This window comes from Diadema antillarum, unplaced genomic scaffold (genome assembly GCF_040938485.1).
Source record: "Diadema antillarum isolate AM-2024a unplaced genomic scaffold, OU_Dant_1.0 seq00001580_RagTag, whole genome shotgun sequence".
NCBI classification, from domain to species: Eukaryota; Metazoa; Echinodermata; class Echinoidea; order Diadematoida; family Diadematidae; genus Diadema; species Diadema antillarum.
The window spans coordinates 453,827-474,909 of record NW_027272299.1 but is presented as its reverse complement, the minus strand read 5'-3'; the positions used below and the strand labels follow the sequence as shown (position 1 = coordinate 474,909).

At 37.8% G+C, this 21,083-nt stretch overlaps 1 protein-coding gene across 1 annotated transcript in view; it reads left to right on the top strand.

The window, feature by feature from the left end:
- LOC139710852 (unconventional myosin-Ia-like) overlaps window positions 1–21,083 on the top strand; it is a 96,999-nt gene that overhangs the window by 17,131 nt on the left and 58,785 nt on the right. The window contains exons 2-4 of the mRNA XM_071622774.1: window positions 3,008–3,272; window positions 14,896–15,011; window positions 19,578–19,672. Of these exons, the coding sequence (XP_071478875.1) occupies window positions 3,117–3,272; window positions 14,896–15,011; window positions 19,578–19,672 (367 nt within the window). The 5' untranslated portion in view covers window positions 3,008–3,116. The remainder of the gene's footprint in view (window positions 1–3,007; window positions 3,273–14,895; window positions 15,012–19,577; window positions 19,673–21,083) is intronic.

Here is a 21,083-nt window from a genome sequence, read left to right as displayed (position 1 = left end):
TAGCTGCTAAGTATGAGATAAAAAACAAACAAACAAAAGAAATATGTATTCTAAACAAGGATATTTGAAAGAATTTTTCCATTTGTGACCTTTAGTCTCTCACTGTTGATTTTAAAGATCATTCCTTTTCTACATAGATACAGTGTAGGCCTATATTATAGTCTGTATGTAATGCAGGTCAGTGCACTACTTTACAGTTAGACTTTGACTCCCAGACCACTGTAGAGTAATGCTACTCGTCCCACCCTGATTAAAGTATGTAAACATTTGATCAGTATCTTGTGCATCTGTACAGGGCCCCACCTAATGATTGCTTTTATGGTTGGATTAGCTGTGCTCTTCATGTAGGGTGATTATGCCAGTACAGACTTCTTGTTCTCTGTTTCTCGTAAAGTTGCCCTCTTTTCTTGTGACCAAGTTTCAAAGTTTATCTGAATGGGCCATTCATTTATTTTTTTTTCTGTTGAAAGAAAACAGCCAGAGCAAAAAATTTACTACAAGTATATACTCTGGGAATTACCCCTAAAAGTAAGGCAAGTATCCAAACTAAAAATGCTTAGTTTTTCTCCCCACCCAAAAGTTAGCTAAAACTCTACCATTTCTGTCAGATTTTTGCTCTTGCCATATGTTTTGCACACCTTACGTTGTTTGTGCACTTGTACTAGAAACTGACGCACGAGCCAGTGGGGACACAGTTCAGATTTTGGGGATATCAGATCTGCCATTGGTAATGAGGAAAATAAGGTGCCTCGTGTTGGAGACTGAAACTCAAATAAAGGCTGCTTGTTTTGTCAGTTTTGAGAGTTGGCCTCTCTGAGAATTTGTGCAGCTGTCGACTATTTGACATAATTGAGTAATCGTGTGATAGCCATCATAAAAATAGATCGAACACCTATAGGCAAACTATCAATTGTAGTTCCATAATCTCAGCAAATATATTTCCAGCGACATACCTTGTTGCTACACAGTGTAGCACTGATGAAATTCCCTTTAACTTCTTGTCATCCCGTCATCCCCCTACTACATGGTGTATATCAGTGATAAACTGGCACAGAAGTGACAAAAACATTATTATGGCACAAAGTAGGTCACATAATCCATAACCTCGGAGATATATTTGCATCATTTTTGTGTGTTTGTTTCTGTGTTTTGTCAGAACTCACAGCCTTACCCTGTGGAAGGTGATGAGGTGCTGCTGAAGGTTAAAAAAAGACAAAAGTGAAAATAATGTCCAATTATTGTGTGGCATTGAAGAACAGTGTACCAATGTCTTTTCCAATCCTATACAAGAATCATGAAAGAGTCTATATCCTAAGTATTTTAACTAGACTGAAGAAAATTGATTAAATTTCCTTAAATATATATTAACAGTGTAATGAATATATGAAGTCATAGAGTTAGCATGATTTTTGTTAATCCCTCTTTTTTCCATGACTGCAAAGCCATTGCTATACTCTGGTTTGTACTACGCCTACAAATTGTGCTGCTGGTTCTGTTTGAGCCTGCTGTCACTATGTACAATGTATGTTTGTGGTTAGTGTGTCTTTTGTGTAACCATGGCAATGTCATTGGTCAGATATGTTTATATTGAAATGAACAACATACCAACAGTGGCTGCTGGCTTTTCCTCACTTTTCTTCAGTTGAATTGAGATATTTGCTTTCCTACTGTTATTATTATCAATATACCACACAGTGTAATCTTGATGGACAGTTCTGCAACAAATTGTGTTCATAAAACTTCTTTGTAGAATTTTTCTGTTTGTGTGTAAGTTATCATGGGGTCTGTTGGGAAACAAATAAAGTGATAAGAGCTCTGTTATATCAAGGGTAAAGAGTTTAGAGCTATCATGAAGCTGTTCTTAACCCATTAATAATAATTATAATAATAAAGTACATTTATAATGCGCCGTATCTATCATTAATGATACTCTCGGCGCATGAGAGCCTGCATACTTCAACACATACTGTGTACAACCCTCCAAACCCAGTCCATATCCAAAATTACAGACTAATTCTGAGTATATTCAGGCAGGTGTCTATGGAAAATGTGTCTTATAGCAAAATCAGCTCGTCCTCAACAGGTTAAGGTGGGCCTGTAAACATTAAAAATCCAGGAGTATTCATATTGTCCCAATTTGCCAAGGTCGCAAACCTTGAGTGAAGTAATGCTCTGCCTTCACTTGACTAGACCGCCTGATTTGTCTGGTTAGTCCAAGGATGGGTAACCCCATAACAGACTCCTAAGGGCTTTTTACACTTGTGTTTCTTAACCCCGGACTTTCTCTGACCCAGGACTATCGTTAGTCCCGTACCAATTTTTTCAGCTTTTTACACTCGCCAATTAGTCCCGTACTATCTCTTGTCCGGGGCTAAGGAGAAAACTGACCTTTTTATACTCGTATTTCTTAGCCCCGGACTTTCCAAACCACATGAATATTCATAATTACGCTGTGTACTGTACACGTACACGCACGCACCGGCAGCACTTGATTACCTCGTTTCTGATTGGTCAGTGAGGGTCGGACTTCGTCTCCGTCGCTTAGCCCAGGATTATTTTTTCGTTCTGTTTACACTCACTTGCTTGGCACCGCAATTGCGGTGCTAGCACCGCAATTGCGGTGCTAACCCCTGCTATTTTGCAGGGCCAGATAGTACCGTACTATCGGTGGGGCTAGCCCACTTTGGCAAAAACGAGTGTAAACAGAAAGTGGGCTAAGGATAGTCCCGTACCAACGGTGGGGCTAAGGCCCCCCCTTAGCCCCACCGTTGGTCCGGGGCTAAGCAAAATTTTACAAGTGTAAAAAGCCCTCTAGTAGGCTATTTATATGGCAATCCTTTTTTTTTTGGGGGGGGGGGGAGGGGAGACAGAAATTATCACATTTGATTTCAAATCCATTATACCAATACTCTGACCCTTTCATCTTCACATCTTCAGTATCACTAATCCACGATTGATATGATTAAAGGATATTGACTCGATTATTTTTGCTTCATCTCCTTTGAAGGTCATAGGAGATTAAAGGGAGGAGAATCTCCATAAAGGAAAAACAGACGGTATTGGAGAAGAGCGGTCAGCGGACATCGGCGTGGGAGGCTGGGAGACCGGCACGCGAAATGGCGCTGGTCAACGGAGTGAACGGCATCGGCGGCCCCACCCGCACCATCCTGGACGACATGGTGGGAGTGGGCGACTGTGTCCTCCTGGAGCCGCTGACAGAGGAGAACTTCATTGAGAATCTGAAGCTGCGTTTCAAGGCCAACGAAGTTTATGTGAGTATGACAGTTAATCTTCTTGAATTCATTTATGAATATAGGCCTATATATGATACTATTCTATAAAACAGAAGTTGAAAGGCAGTAACCATCAGTTGGAAAGTAGGACGGAGGGGAGAGGATTTGAGGTAGCTTGCCTTCAAATGGATGTTGCATCCTTGTGGCTAGAGGTGATGGCTCATATGACGCATCCATCCTGGAATTTAAGACTCCTGGTTACGAAGTAAGATTTGCCAAGTATATCAAACTCTACTGAATTGACCAAATTGCCTATGCTTATTGACGGATACCTCTCCTATTGTATTGTTTTATCTTGTCCGGTACCACATTGGATCTGATCATGTGAATGCTTCCTTATATATCTTGAGTGAACCAACATAGATCTTATTTGATGCCTATCAAGTGAGCCTTCAAGGAATACTTCATCTTTGTTTTATCCAGAGCTGACAAGTACTGGAATAGCATACCAGCAGATTCTGCTGCGACACCCCCCCCCCCCCCACCCCCCATACTCCATTTGAATCCTTATTGAGGTTGATTCACCACTACTTTTATGAAAACGTATCCTTCTTCAAACCTCTTTAAGATGAGCACATGTTTCATAGAAAATGTTGCTGGCAAGCACACACGCATTTGTGGTTTATGGCATGCATGCATAGTGCATAAAGTTAAAGACCGGTAATGGAAGGAGAAATACAAAGTTAGGCAACCCCAAGAAGATGCCATTTCATTTGATAAAGCATTTTCAAATTTTGAATTATATGTCCTGACCATTTGACTGTCGGGGAATATCATCCTATGCAATGCCCTATGTGCACATTTCAAAAAAATGTATGATTGCTTATGTGCCATGATGTATGATTCATACTCGAAGAAATGAAAGTGGAATATTCTTTACTGTGAATTGTCTTTGTCATTTTCTCAATAGTTGAACTTTGCCTTACATACATTGAATGGAGAGTGAAGTTGAAAATTTCACTTTCCAGTGAAAAGAAAAAAAACCCCTAAATTTGTATGTCTTCAAAGATCTGTTGATGTTACGAAAATGAAAACTACGAATAGAAAGTAAGGCAAAAAAGAAAACTGTAGTCATACAGTATTGTGAAAGAGTCAACAAATCATGTTTGTTTTTATTAGCAAAAGTAGAAATGGGTAAAAATGTTTTTAAAAAATTACCTTTTATGGTTTTGTTCATTTCTTGAGTGATCTAAACTGTAGCATTTATCTCACTGCTCATATTCAATACAACCTTGTCTTGTTTTTGTGGGGGAAAACCTCTTTAATGTACAGCATGAATATTGAAACTTCTCAGCATGCATAAAGGAAACATGCATGAGACTGGCCATTTAACCTTGTCATTAGAAATGATCCGATGTTGTTTGAAGCAGTTATGAATTTTATAGATAAATTCATAATGGTGTAACAGGAAAGAGATCTGTACTCAATTCAATGATGTTTGGAGTAGTCATGAAACCCTAGATTTCAATTTTCTCGGAAGTATTGACTTTTTGTGGAAAAAAATACAACTGACCTTTTTTTCATGGCCTGTTGATATGTGAAACCATCATAAAATTTTAGATGTAAATTTCATGTGATATAACACAAATTTATATATCAAAAAGAGACCTAGAATTGTTTGGTCATAAATATGGTTGTGTTATCATGCAGTAAACAATGATGCATTTATGAATTTGTCTCCGTATCTTTTACACAAACCAGCAATACTTACATAGTTGGGCATCTTGGCATTGCTTTATCATTTGAACATATTCGTGTGTGTAAAACATGTGTGTGTATGTTTGTTTGTTTGTTTGGTTGGTTTTTTTTTTGGGGGGGGGTAATGAAATGCAGTGAAAGAACTTTGTATGTGCTTTTAGATTCATGTTTGTAACTTTGTTAGTTACCAAGGCATTTAAAAAATATCTTACAAGAATCTTAAGTTCAAATTTTTACTGTTGGTATCTACAGAGTTCAGTACTTCTTACAAAGGTTAGGCTTAGACAAGAACATTGAACTGAAACCACTATGAAAATTTGATTGACAGAAATTAATCTGATTTTCATAACCAATCAGGATCCCAATTTTGAATTTGCTGTGCCACAAATATACACTAAAATCCATTTCCCATCTGTGGTATATGATGGTACTAACAAATGTTGGCGAGTGTGGACAAGGCTTGACACTGTAACCTTTTCTTTTGATGGCCCGACAATGAAATTTGATGGCCTGATTGGGTCACCAAAACATGTCTTTTCTTAAAGAGCGATGGTCTGACATCTATTTCTGGTGGCCTTTGGCCACCGCTAATGTTGAGCCTTGGTTGATAACTTTTTCTGTTTTTTTTAACTGATCCATATGTTTCAAAACATACAAATAAGTGTGATAAACCACGGAAAAAGAGATTAATTTGGACAGATCTTTTGTTGAAGCACGATAAAGCTATCTCTTCTAGATTTGTTCCAGGAAGACTGTCGGGACTGCATGAAACTTGCTGTATGTAGTTTACATTGAAATAACCATTCTGTCAAAAAATAAGAGCTTTTTAACTCATGACCTTTGAACACAGTCTGTCATATTTCAATTACCCGAACCTTTCATGTGTGAGTGATTCGTCATCTATTGGCAACTCTGTGAATGTGATTATTTAGTGTCGTTGTACAAGTTAATATCAACTGGAAAAAAAAAATGATGCATTTGTGTGAATGTAAAAATACATGGAACTCAAGATTCAGAAAAGATTTTTGAATGTAACAGCAGGTCCCTTGTTTGAAGGTACCCTCTTCAAATGGTGTCAATGAACTTTACTGAGGAATGGATGAATGGTCATATAATCATATGAGGAAAGAAACAAGTGAAAATTGAGATGAAGAGTTGAACTCCCTTCAGGGAAGGACGAATCTCAAATGAAGTTATTGAAGGCACTCATTAACTCTCAAAACGATGCCACACATAGATGACATATTAAAGCAGTATTAAGACTTTTAAAGATAATAAAAAGTTTTGGTACCTCAAAAGTGTCCTTGAATTTCCTTGTCTTAGTTTGTGTTTCAGGTTAAAGTACCTTTCATATAACTAACACTGTGAGACTTACTCGCCCCAAAGTGCTCTCATGTCTTAGTAATCATGCAATCAACTGCGATCAGCAGCCCCATACGCATAGCGACCAGCAGTCCCATACGCATAGCGTAATCGGGCTTCGCATTGTAGCATTCATGATCATGACAGATTTAGTATCGCAGGGTAAATGTCAACTTAAAATCCCATAAATTCTTCAATTTGAAGACTTACCAATTAACTTGAAGTATTGAAAACAGGCTTCGGGCAACGTTTGGTTCTGCCTATAGTCCCTTTCTGTTCGAATTGATGACTGAATGTGACTCGGTCGACAGGACCTTAGGAGAGCTACATACAGTACAATGAATACTCACTAGTATACAGCCAGTGCATGCGAACACATCACATGCACACAAATTTCAAATCCATGAACGGATAAGATGTTTGTGTGCGCATGCGCTGGCCATGGTATCCAGTGTATAGCTCTCCCAAGGTCCTCTCGACCGAGTCACATTCAGTCATCAATTCGAACAGAAAGGGACTATTGGCAGAACCAAACGTTGTTCGAAGCCTGTTTTAAATACTTCAACTTAATTGGTAAGTCTTCAAATCGAAGAAATTTTTGGATTTTAAGTTGACATTTACCCGCGATACTAATTCTGTCATGATCCTGAATGCTACAATGCGAAGCCCCATTACGCTATGCGTATGGGGCTGCTGGTCGCAGTTAGCTATGCGTACAATGGGATGCACGCTGCTGGTCGCAGTCAGAGGTTTCGTACAATATTTATCGACGCTGTACAGCGTCGGCTCTGGTACGAAACCATTATTGCATGATTACTAAGACATGAGAGCACTTTGGGGCGAGTAATTCTCACAGACAACGTACTTTAACCTGAAACACAAACCAAGACAAGGAAATTCAGTGAAGCTTTTGAGGTACCAAAACTTTTTATTATCTTTAAGACTAATGCATTGACTCTTGAAAAGATACATAACTTTTATCTGATATGTGATGGGAAGAAGATTAGGTATTCAGGGAAGATCAAGGATTTTTTCCCCCTTTTTTGCCAATGATACTTATTCAATTTGAGCTGGGAAATGGGTTACAGTGCGTACTATCAATGCAGAGAAAGTTTGATGAAAGGTAAGGAGCTTTTGAAGAAAATGCCAATTGTGTCAATAGAAACAGCATTCACCAAAACGGTTTCCCACGAGGTGCACATTAACATTTAATATAGAAATTTTGTACCCAGAACTTTAATCAAGTATCACAAATTTCTAATCATTGAAAAACCTAATCAGGTGAGGTTTCAAAAGGAAATTTGATCCACACTGCCTGCTCATGCAGTTCATAATATGTTGATTAGATTAGGAAATGTGATTAATGTAGGAGAGTCATTATTCATTATGTGCAATCATTGTGATTATAGACTTATTGGGCACATAATAGTTACGTTCAGACGGCAAGCCTTAACCTCGAGGTTAAAGGACAAGTTCACCTTCATAAACATAAGGATTGAGCGAATGCAACAATATTAGTAGAACACATCAGTGAAAGTTTTGAGGAAAATTGGACAATCGATGCAAAAGTTATGAATTTTTAAAATTTTTGTGTTGGAACCGCTGGATGAGGAGACTACTACAGCTTGTGAGTCATATGCGTACAACATTATAAAGAAAATGTAAAGAAAATTCAACATATTTTCACTTTTTTCGCATAATAAAAGAGCACTTGACTTGCCTCTTTCTAAAGGCAGGGGGAATAATATTACCCATAACATTTGTCGGTAACGAGTCGGGGGAATGTGTACTTTTTTCAAAACATGACATTATGTGAAATTCTCTTTCTATTTTCCTTATATTGTTGTACACATGTGACATCTAAGTTATTCACAGACTGCAGTAGTCTTCTCATCCAGCGGTTACTGCACAAAAACTTCAAAAATTCATAACTTTTGAACGGATTGTCCGATTTTCCTCAAACTTTCAATGATGTGGTCTACTAATATTGCTACATTCTCTCAATCCTTATGTTTATGAAGGTGAACTTGTCCTTTAAGCTTGTAGTTAGGGACCGTGTAGATGCACTCGTAGTTTAAATAGCTAACCTCGAGGTTAGCTTGATGTTAAGAGCCACGAGATATCTCATGGTTAGTGCTCTAACCACAAGCCGTGGGGGGTCCCACTTATAGTTAAGCACCATGTGGACACAGAAATCAACGTACTCAAAGGGGCAGGAGCTTACAGTAACCTCGAGGTTAAGATTCGTCATATGGATGCATGCCGGTAGTTAGGGGGCAAGAGCTTAACCTCAAGGTTTCCTAACCTCGAGGTTAGGGCCTGTCGCCTGAACGCAACTAATTACAGGAGGATTATGTCAGGTTGCATAATCACCATTTGACCTGCAGTACTTGTCATATATTGTATTACCTTGAAAATCCTATTGAACTTAAATTTATCATTCAATCTACTCTGTCTTTCAAAATGGAACAAATATGCTAGTTCAATTCATACGTACATCATTATTGGTGGAGCTAGGAAAGGATCTATCTTGGATTCCTTAAACTTTTCAAACCTGTAAAGTCAAGGTGTTTAAATCATGATCTACTTCCGTGGGTGGGGGGGGGGGGGGGGGGGGGGGGGGGGGGGGGGGTAACAGAGAAGGCACAAACTAGTGCTTTCAGGGCAAACTAATTGCTGGGATTAACTTGTAGAAGACCCAGCTCAGACAAGTACATGCTAGACACTGTATCTGTCACTGTGAAAAGCAAAGAGGTTGGAAGTCATCCATCCATTTTGATTTATCCAGGGCTGTTTTCACACGAACCAAGAGTGCGTAATTTGAATCACGATTCTAATGACACATCACTAGACTCATGATTCAAATGATACATTTTGGCTGTGTCTATGCACACTGGAATCACGGAGGGTGATTTGAATCGTAATCCCAATCATGATTCAAATAATGGTGTGGAAGGGCTTTTCAATCCAGATTCTCTAGAATATAATGGAACGAAACAGTCGTGTGTACAGATTGACCTCCAAATCATGTTTTGGTGGGCGGAGCTTATGGTGACCCTTCAACCACTTTTGCAGAGAAACCGCACTCCTCAAATGCTCACACTGCAGTCAAAGCGTGCGCCACGTAACACTCAAGAATGATTGATAGGAACTTAGAAAGAAGCCACACCTCCTTTCCTTACTCTGAAGTTCAAAACCTCAGAATCTGCGAAGCCTTCCCCCGTCCTGTGTATGGATGACAATTCCAATCATAATTACCTCCGCCAAGGGAGGAGGTTATGTTTTCGTTACCATTGGTTTGTTTGTTTTTTAGTTTGTTTGTTTGTTTGTCCGTGTGCAAAATAACTCAAAAAGTAGGGAACGGATTTTGATGAAACTTACAGGAAAGGTTGAGAATGACACAAGTAACAAATGATTAAATTTTGGTAGTGATCCGATAATTTTTGGGGAATTTATGAAGGATTTTTGATATTTTGACAGGTAGGGTCAATGAACTTGGGAGTTCAAGCTGCGCATTTTTGAGGTTTTCAAACACTCACTAAAGTGCGTGCTCTAGTTTCTCCTAGGGCAAGGCGCGCCGCACAGCTGAGGGTTTATGACGTAACAAAGGCTTCTATTTGGGAAATCGGGCGAGTTTTCAGCATGTATACCTATGGGTGGAAATCACTGATCTCTATGGAAGAGCCCAAAGAACTTTTCCCCAGTGGTGGAGAGGAGAAAAATCTCTTTGGGAAGAGCAAGATCATCGGTGGAAAGTAGCTGCTTGGTTGAGGTCTGCGCTCTCAGAGTGCTTTTCTAGTTGTAATTTTAATTGTAATTCAGCATTGCAGTTATGGTACTTGACCGGTGTGAAAACGGTCCAGGATCTTGACAGAGGTACATGTAGTGCCCCTGACATCGATTGGGCATTAGGGGGGAAATTTAATTAGGTGGCTAGACCACCACTGGTGCTGTCAAGTCAATGAATGGACCTCTCAAATGCAAGTTTTATTCAGTAAGTGACAGGCTTGTCAGAAGAAGAGGGGCCATGTATCGTATGGTCATTTTGAATTCAATATGGAAGCCAAAAAAGGGAGATCTATATGAAAATATGTGACTTCTGAATGTTGTTTATAGTGATGAAGGAATGTGTGCTGTTTAGTAGCTGAAAATTTCAAGTAAGAAGTATAATGTCAGCTGAAGTATATTGTATTTAAGACAAGCACACACAGGAACCCTTGAACGTGCATATATATATATATATATATATATATATATATATATATATATATATATGTATATATATATATATAATTTTTTTTTAATGGCCACCCAATAGGGTGTTCATTTTTTGTGTGACATATGCCTTTTACTCAACTTTTGGAATCATATTTATTATCAATACAATGTAGGGGCCTAAGTACTACTTTTACTTTTGTAAAGACATACATTCACTTTCTGTTTCTGCTGAAGATTGTCTAAGGCATTATTTTGTCAACATAGTTTCAAATGGAGAAGTTAATTAACTTAAGTATTGTCTAAAAATACTTTTTTTATAGTTGTTGAAGAGTACTATACAAGGAAAAGCATAGTCATACAAATGTACATTGTATGTCAAAAAATAGAGGGTCTTTAGAATAATCAATTGAATGATACACTGACAAATTGTATTTGGACCTACAAACTGGTCATGACCAAACTGATGCTGAAATGTTGTTATTTTACCAGTGTCAAAGTAGGTTCCACTGGGATAACTTTCGTATTAGAATTTTCTGTCTCTTGACAGTGCAATGTGTGTTCATATTTGGTTAGTACTCATTTGTTTTGCTGTTTTTTTTTTCATCCCCTTCCACTTGATATAAATTTGTCTACCATACAGTCTGTTATACAATGTATCATAATATGGTTGACAGTGGGAAAAGCTGGGAGAAACAGCTGAATGATTCATAAGAGACCGTAACTGCATGGCAGGCGATTGTTTTATTCATGGATACATTAATGACTTCAGCTTAACCTCATTGTTTATAAATGTTTACAGATATTCACTAAATATTTACTCTAGCAAGCTTGTTGAAAAGATAAGACACTTTATTTTTCCAGCGAGAAACTCGTGTCATCATATTTACTTTTGTAACTTCGATACAAAAGTTGGTTAAATGGGTTCAGTATTGGGTCCTAAGTGTAACACAATTGTATCAGAAGACTGTACATAGAGATATGTCAGTTTTTAGCAACAGAAAAAACAAGACATACTGTGAACAACACTTTGTTTAGATGGTGAGTATGTAGAGTGCTATAGATATGTGCGGCTTTTATGAACTCTTAGCTTCATAATCATCAGATCAAATGAAATCAAACTAATTCGAATCAAATTTAATTTCTAGTATCACACTTTGACCACTACAGTTATGGAAAAAAGTGATAAATAAATATGTATATATACGAAACTTTTTGTTCAAAATCACCATATTATTGGAAAGGACAAATTCATGCAAAAGGCAAGCTTGCAGAGATGGTAGGTTCGTAGGTTTTATGAAGAAAAAAAAATGAACTTGCCAGATTGAGCTTTATGAACCATCTTCAAAATATATGATTGCACATGTGGGAAATTTCAAATTCATATTTCTGTGATGCGATATCAAATAATTTGCATAATATTTCAGGGAAATGGAAGGTGGGAAGGTTCTCTGGCTTGGCAACAGTACATGTAGGCATGGTTCGAATTCATTTGCATTGTAGATACAATGTATGGAGGAGTCTTTATTCATGTGGCCTTTTACTGTGCTTAGAATAGTTCTGACCTTTACATGTTGATGGGGTTTCGTGATTATCACTTCTAATATCTGGCAGTCGCGAAACAATCGTGCTCTGAAAATGAGCGGAAACCGCGTGTCGTCTGAAAGGCGTCGAGGAACCCACCGAAGTTGTACACACATTAGATGAAGCTTCGATTTCAGTATGGTTTACTGGTAAATGCACACATGGCTCTGCTGCTCATTTTCCTTCAGAAATATCTTCCTCTCAGAATTGCCCATGAATGCAAGGATTTTCTATTTTTATAATTTTTTTTGATGGAGGGCAGATGTCTAGGAAGGTTAGGGAGATACCAAATGACATTGTTATCATCAGCTAGCCATCAAACCAAACAAAAAGGAGACATGTGGGAAAAATTTGTGCAGTCTTTGGTGGTGTGAAAAATTCTGTAGAGCATGTAATCATGAGTAAAGTGCAATTTCGCTGCATATTAACCTTCTCCGTGCCAATGAGTAAAATGTGCGCAAATTTCATGCACATACTTATGGACGATAAACTGATGTGGCACCCAGAGCGTTAAATTTGGCTATATATAGTAAAAACAGTGAGAGCAAACAAACCAAGAACAGTAGAAGAAGTTATTATTATGATTGAACATAAAAATGGTTATGGAATTTTACATTTTTTCATGTCTAACACAACAGCAATGTTGTTACAACCACACATGTATTCACAAATTTGAAGATGCAATATTTTAAAGTAAAATTTTGTGTAGAAGCAAAGTATCAGGCTGGCATGCAGTTGTATGACCAAAAAGAAAAATTACATTTGATACCTCAGTGAAACATCTGTGGTACACATCTGTATTTTCAGGCGAAGTGTACATCTGTTCACACTTGCTCACACATATTATGTAGAGTCTGCCAGATGTTGTCCTCATGAGTGAATAAAAAGTCATCGATTCCCAATGATGCAGCCTCAAAAGTTGGTTCACCCAAGAGTCAAAACAGTTAGTATAATCAATAGATAAGAGCTGTTTTTGGCGTAATTTTTTATATTAGATGTATGCCTCGATAAGGATGCCCAACTCAGCAAAAAATATTTCATGTTAACTAAACAGGTATTTCAGAATATTTGATGCAGTGAGAAAAAAGAGTGACTGAATGACATGTTGGTAGTTTCAAGTGAAAAAACATCCATAAATTTAAATTCATTTGAAAATTGAATTCATGAAGTCTTAGGCTGTTTCTGTCCCAAGTGGAAAAATATGATTTGTAAAACGGTGAAAGCAAGTAATACGCTGTCAGAATGAAATCTCTTTGAATTGTGTTGAGAATGTTTCCATTTTATCTACCTACTAATAAGTCACAATAGAGGGGAATCTGGGCAAAGATATAATTCCCCCCCCCCCCCCCCAAAAAAAGAAGGTAAATGAATGATCCATGTTACAACAAGATGGTGTGATATTCATAACCATCTTTATGAAATCATAAATTATACTCCAAAAATATGCGAAGTATGAGTCACCAGATGATGAAATGATATCCATGGCCGTGGATGTGTAGGTAATACGAACTTTACACAATGCAGCACTAATGATGTCTCTGAACATGTTTCATCATGGAGCAATTTTCATAAACTGTAAACCATTCAAGTGTGGGCATCATCATGGATGCTGATTATATGAATACTTCAAAGGAATTCTGATGACAGTGACCTTTTGCTTTTCCTGCCAATCAATATGATACCTTCTATCTTGCCTTGGGGTGGTACTTTCATAGTCAAACCAAGTTTTCTGTCACATCAGTAACCTTACAAGTCAGGCACTTTTATAAACAGCAGAGATAATACTTTCCCACACACTTCTTCCCATGGTTGGGTCCCTGGAATTGACATCTATGATTTACGTGGATAAAACTTGAAGAGAATTTTATCCCAAGACATGCCTTGAAATAGTTTTAATCCCCCCCCCCCTAGTCCCTGAAAAGAGGAAAGTTTTCTTTCAGTGAAAGCAAGGAAACAAGAGAGTGGAAAAATAGTCATTGGCTAGTGAAATCTGAACAAAATCAAACAAATGTAGTGACAGGTATGACACCAATTGGACACTTGAGAGTTTTTGTGACATAGCATCCTACTGATACATCAACATTGTGTGTGTGTGTGTGTGGGGGGGGGGGGGTCATGTGAATTGACTGCTTTCAGCAAAGAAGCTGGATGAAATATCAAGTATGAAACATTTTAGTATTTAGAAAATTCTTTAAAACAGATGAATGCCTCGTAATTTGAGTAAGTCATGTTTTCATGTTGTGTGCGTGTCTTTTCAAATTCAAACCAATAGATAATAAGGTAGTGTTTGAATGTTGTATACTGTAAAACGAGGAATTTTCGCGTGCATTTTAATTTCGCGAATTTCGCGAGCGCCAAGATTCGCGAAAGTTCTTGTCTACACTATATGCATTGAATGCCAGTGGCAGTTCGCGAAAATTTCATGCCGCAAAAAAGGCTGTCGGCTCCAATTCGCGAAAAATTCATGCCACGAATATATCATGTTTTACAGTATAATGCTGTATGAGTCAAACATACCAGTGCCAGTTACGGGCATAAAGAGTTAATTCCAGGCAGTTTGATGACATTGTTAAAACTACAGAGTTCAGAATTACTTTACAGTCGACACTGTCATTCTTCAGATTGTTGCTGCCAAGAAGTAACCCATACATTAGTACTTCATTTGAGCTGACTGAGAAATTGGCTTACTGAGGAAGTAGCTGTTCTAATCTAATATTCACTTTGTATTAAATCTCAATTGCAGACATACATTGGGAACGTGGTGGTGTCTGTGAATCCATACAGCAAGCTGCCCCTATACACAATGGAAAAGATCATGGAGTACAGAGGAATGAACCTGTATGAACTGCCTCCACACATGTGAGTGCCACTAACTTTATAATACTGTGTAAAAGTGGACATTTTTTTTTTTGCCAGATAGGATGACTTTCGTGTGTTTTTAATTCCATGGAATCAGAATATAAGACAGTATCACATATAACAAACTGAAAATTTGCTTGCTTTTATTTTTGTGCTAGTTTCATCTCTTGTGAAATGCGCAAAAATTTCCACTTTTACAGTACTGCTGACTTACTAGTGAACTATGATGATCTTTCCTTCTATACTATCTGTGTGCATGTATGTTTATATGTTTCCATGTGTTTTTGCATGCATGTTCATAAAGACTTCACATCACATTATCATCTACTGATATGGATTCTATTTCTTTTCTCTTTTTTTTAGTAATCCAGCATACGCATAATGCCATTATGGAAATTGCAATAATCTAAATTTTGCTGATGAAGCCCATTAGAGTCAATCAACAAGCATTTGATAAATTGTGTCGCCATGGCGTTGGAGTTTAAGTGCTCCATCGCTTTGACTGCAGGCTGTCAAAACTGGAGTGATGGTCGTTTGCAGAGAACCAACAGTCCGTGTATCGCAAGAGAAATAAAATCTCCCATCGTCATAACTTACAGCAATCGAAGCTACTATTATGGAATGACTAAAACACTAGCAGCTGATTAGTTTATTGCTGCGCTGTCAGTTACCATGGCAAATATAATCATTGTAAGTTGCACTTGTTGTGCAGTACTCAGGGAATTTAGGCCTTGGCCATGTAAAGAGATATATAACAGACGTTATCAGTGATGGTTACAGCTACCAACTCGTGTCAACTGCTAAAATGTGCACAACTGTTTGGTCTAGTTCAATAGCAATTATGGTAAATTGCAACAATTTAATGTCCCCTTATGACACAGGCTGTGCACTGCAATGGTCTGCATTCGTTCAAATGTTTAACTATTGCACTTTTTATGAGATGCATTTTTATCTATCTACAATGGGACTTAATAGTGTTAAGAAAATTGCTTATTTTTTGGAGATTAGTCAGATATTAAATAGAACTCTTGACCTCTTAGTTGTACATGTACTGTAACACACCCAATTCTTCAACAATTTGATAGGTAGTAAAGTTGGGAAATTAAATAACTGGCCCTAATTTGCTAAAGGGATTACATCCCTACCCATGGACCTGGGTATTTCAACTGTAACACGTTTCATTTACAAATGCTCTGCCTATGATGTAACCTTGATACCTTTAATAGCTCTATCTTGTGTGTCTACACTAAGTTGATATGTCTGTCACTTGGAATGAAGAGGTGCCCTACATTCAGTAAAGCTCAGTTTAGAACAAGGAGGTACCTCCTTGGTTTAGAATAGCTGATGGTGTATATATTCTGACTCCAGATTTTGCTTTAAAAAGGTGTATTGAGAACAAACTCCAGCAATGAAATGTCTGAGTGAGGTGGTATACTGTATACGCCAAATATTTCGTGAATTTCGCGAGTCGGGTGCTATTCGCGAAATTAAAGACACACGAAAATATTGACTCTGATCCCGACGTGAATGTTACGTACGTGTGTACATTTCTCCGTGCGGTACAGGACTCCACGATTGTGAATTTAACCACTCGCGAATTCCCGATTCGCGAAAATTTAGACTCGTGAAATATATGGCGTTTACAGTATATTGTGGTGCCTAATATATCCACATAGCTGTGGATATTACGTGCTTAAAGATTATCATTAGGGCATGAGGACATTAATTCACATGATTCTCTTCACACATGTGCAGGAAAGATGCGCTAAACCTGTTGAACATTATAACAATCAAACTGCTGAAATATGAGCTAATCCAAGGATATAAACAAAGGATTTCCCTTGTATCCCTTTAACAAATCCACCATTTCCCACAGGCATTTTTTTTTGGGGGGGGGGGGGGGGGAGACATCAAATGCGCCAACTGCATTTTACATATTTTTGAGGTACAATTGATGGAATGGACTATTGTACTGTTTCTTGAGAGAGAATGTAAAATTCTTGACATGACATGTTCAAAGGTAAACATATTAGCAATACAATGCAAGTGATATCTCAGTCATATAAATGTACATTACATACCAAGCTGATTCTTTTGTAGACCACATCTATAGATGGAGATGTTAGATGAATCAATGGCATTCAAATGGCCGTGGCATCATTGATGATCTCTCTGATTTCCCAGAAGAGCCTATTGATCTGTTGTCTTTTTGTTTCATTGCATGCCTTTGGAATGTGCCTCCTTCAGGATGTAGTCTTCTGTGCATGACGTAGGCAACTGCAATATTTCTGCAAGTGGACAACAAACAGACACAAAAACACATGCACAATGTCAATACACGCAGACATACAGACACACAAACACACACTCACAGACACACACACACATTTTATGCATGTCTAGGCCTTGTAGATATTATGTTGGAAACATCCTTGCTAAAGCTAGTGACTGGCAAAAGAAAACCCAGTGAAAATTATCAATATTTAAGTACAGTTCTCAGTAGACACAGAGGATACTGACGGTGCTGGAAAAGCAGTAGACAGTCATGAATGAAATGTATCATCACTTCAATACCAGGAACAACTAGTTTGCTTCAAGAAAATTAAAGGAAACTCTCCCCCAGTTGTTGGTGATAGGAAGAGATTTAAGGCAAGCAACCCGATTAATACCTTTTCATTTTCAGATGACAAAGATAATGAAAAGAAAAAAGTAAAATATGTAGGTTTTACATATTTATGTGAAACAATGCTTTGGTTGCAATCATCTATGCAAGTGAGACCATGTGATGTTGTCAATAGCTTACATCTGTTATGATTTAAGCCTTTTCTATGCTTCAAAGTTGCATGATCATGGAATGTATAGGTTTTCACTTTAAAAGCAGTTTGAAGGTTTTACATGCAATTTGCATTTGTGTAGCATTGTGGATGGCTAGAAGAGATACGGGTAGAAATCCCTTTGTCTGCACCTTTGTGTTCAGGGAAACCCGACAGTATTGACAGTAATGTGTGAACTTGATAGTGAGATATGGTTTGTGGGGAACATCAAGCCAGGAGGGTCACTTGGGGTTAAAAGCGCCCCGCCCTACTCCCTGCTGGGCTCCTAATGGGAGGGGGCAAAGGGGGAGGGAGGGGATATTTATGGGGTGTCTGAGTGGTTTTTGTGGTGATTAGTGGACCTTTTCATGTCTAGGTTTGTTAGAAACATACCAACCCTTCTCTGAGTTGACAGATGAGAGCAAATTCTTATATCTCCATGGCAACCCATCCTCAAATTTTTCTTAGAGATGTTTGTCCAGTGGTTGTTATGTAGCACCATAGACATTTTGAGACAACTGAAAGTAAACCATATACATGTACTTTGTAATATTTTTGCATCAAGCTCACAAAAGCATTGTACATACAAAATATCTTAAAGTACATTATTATCTTTGTCAATTTCTCTAAAATTTGTCATTATTTCTGTGTATGAATGATTAGCAAAAAAAAAGATATAATTCCCTTCTTGCTGTATGCTACAAGTTCATGATGGTGCGGAGATAAAACATTGTTTATTAGAGAAAGAGCATACTACATTATCAAGACAAGTTAATCTTTCAGATTTGCCTATATAACAGTAGTGGATCTTGGTTGCAGACGCTTACAATATTCTATGTACACCATTTATGGTATGCAGAACTTAGTATCAAAAAAGATATCAACATGTCAGTAATCCCAAATTTTTTATGAGATATTGTTTTTTTTAAGGAGATCTTGTATTATTTCATTCTGTATCCCTTTAAAGGACAAGTTCACCTTCATAAACATAAGGATTGAGAGAATGCAACAATATTAGTAGAACACATCAGTGAAAGTTTGAGGAAAATTGGACAATCGATGCAAAAGTTATGAATTTTTTAAATTTTTGTGTTGGAACCGCTGGATGAGGAGACTACTACAGCTTGTGAGTCATATGCGTACAACAGTATAAAGAAAATGTAAAGAAAATTCAACATATTTTCACTTTTTTCGCATAATAAAAGAGCATTTGACTTGACTCTTTCTAAAGGCAGGGGGAATAATATTACCCATAACATTTGTCGGTAACGAGTCGGGGGAATGAGTACTTTTTGCAAAAGATGGAATTTTGTGAAATTCTCTTTATATTTTCCTTATATTGTTGTACGCATGTGACATCTAAGTTATTCACACACTGCAGTAGTCTTCTCATCCAGCGGTTATTGCACAAAAACTTCAAAAATTTATAACTTTTGAACGGATTGTCCAATTTTCCTCAAACTTTCAATGATGTGTTCTACTAATATTGCTACATTCTCTCAATCCTTATGTTTATGAAGGTGAACTTGTCCTTTAATGATAAAAATTGTGTTTTTCAGAGTTTTCTCCAAATTAAAATATTAAATTATTTTAGATACTTTTACATTGTGACTGTGAAATAGATGTTTACAGTGGAAGCCCCACAAAGCCTCTGTTGTTCATGCCCACTGGCCAAGTTCTCCCTGTCAGCATTGCATTTGGCTGTTCCATTTGGTATAGGAAGTCATCCATCTCATCACATTACTTTTCACAGCTATGCCATCACGGACGACGCCTACAGGGACATGCGGGACAAGAGTCGGGACCAGTGTGTCATCATCTCGGGCGAGAGTGGTGCTGGGAAGACGGGTAAGTGAAACTGCTCTATTTACTTCTTCACACCCTTGGGGGTGGGGCAGCCGGGAGAAGTACTGTTCGGAGTCATCAGATGCCAAACCAAAAGGGCAAAAGTGTGATGCTAATCTTCCAGTACAGTTGACCCAATTATATAGAGTCTAGGGGTGAAATTGGGCCTCCTGGTGGGATGAAATTCAATTCGAAAGAGAGAGAGAGAAAAAAAAATGATGTTGACATTTCTGGAATCATTAATGCATATGTTACATGTCTTTTTCCCTTTCTCGTCATGATGCACTTTTCCTTCAAAATGTTTGAAAATGTGTCAAAGACCTGTATTTACTGCACAAGTAGAAAGAAGTCTGTAATCCTTCACTCAAAAATGGGTTCCTTACAACATAATAATTTGCTGATACTGTGGTACATGTTTATGTATGCATGGTACATGTATTACAGTTTTGATCTAAACACCATCATTCATGTATACATACAAATCCTGACTGAATGTCCTGTGATATTTTTATGGATGATTAACATGAATTATATTGAATTGAAATGAATACTGTTCAACAAAAAGCTGGATATAAATGTAGATTATATAGATGTAATAAAATAGAATATATGTTCTTTGTGTGGATGTGAAAAACAGGAACTGAAACTCATCTTGCTATCCACTGAGGGGCACAATGCAAATAGGAGATATATCTGCAGGGTCATTAGCCTGCATTTATACCACATTAAATTGAGTGCATGACATACAGAAATAGGATAATTGATGAGGGATTATGACTTCAGCTGGACCCACTATAACAAATGGTACCAGGATACCTCAGTCATATCAACATTATCGAACATGTTTGCACATTATGTACATGTAGGTGTGTGAATTTGTACATTATATGTTCCTGTGTGAATGTATGTGTGTGTGTGTGTGTGTGTGTGTGTGTGTGTATGCATATGCATACATGTGTATTATGCACAGTCATGTTTAGGATGTGCAATTTTGTCAGTTTTATAGCAGTTGTTTGTTCTACAATACATCAGTCGGTGTGTGCCAAAAGTACATTTCTGTATCATCCTTCCTCACGAATCTCGTCACCAGGGCTTCGAGCTAGCATGTCTTGATTACCACCAATACTTTGAGCTTTAGTGCTTAGCTCCTATATCTGCCAATATATTGAGGATAGTCATGTTTGGCAAGAGCAGGCAGGGTCCTCCCCCACCCCACCCCCCCCCCCCACCCCCAAGTTCTGTATCACACACATTACATACATACATGAATATGACTGTTTGAAGACCAAAACAGGACATTGATACTTTTCAAAGCCCACAGAGGTAATTCCTCTTTGGGCTTCTCAGCTGAGAGTATGCCTGGAACAGACTTATTACATGTCACTGTGTTGAGTGATCAACACCCAAAGTTGAT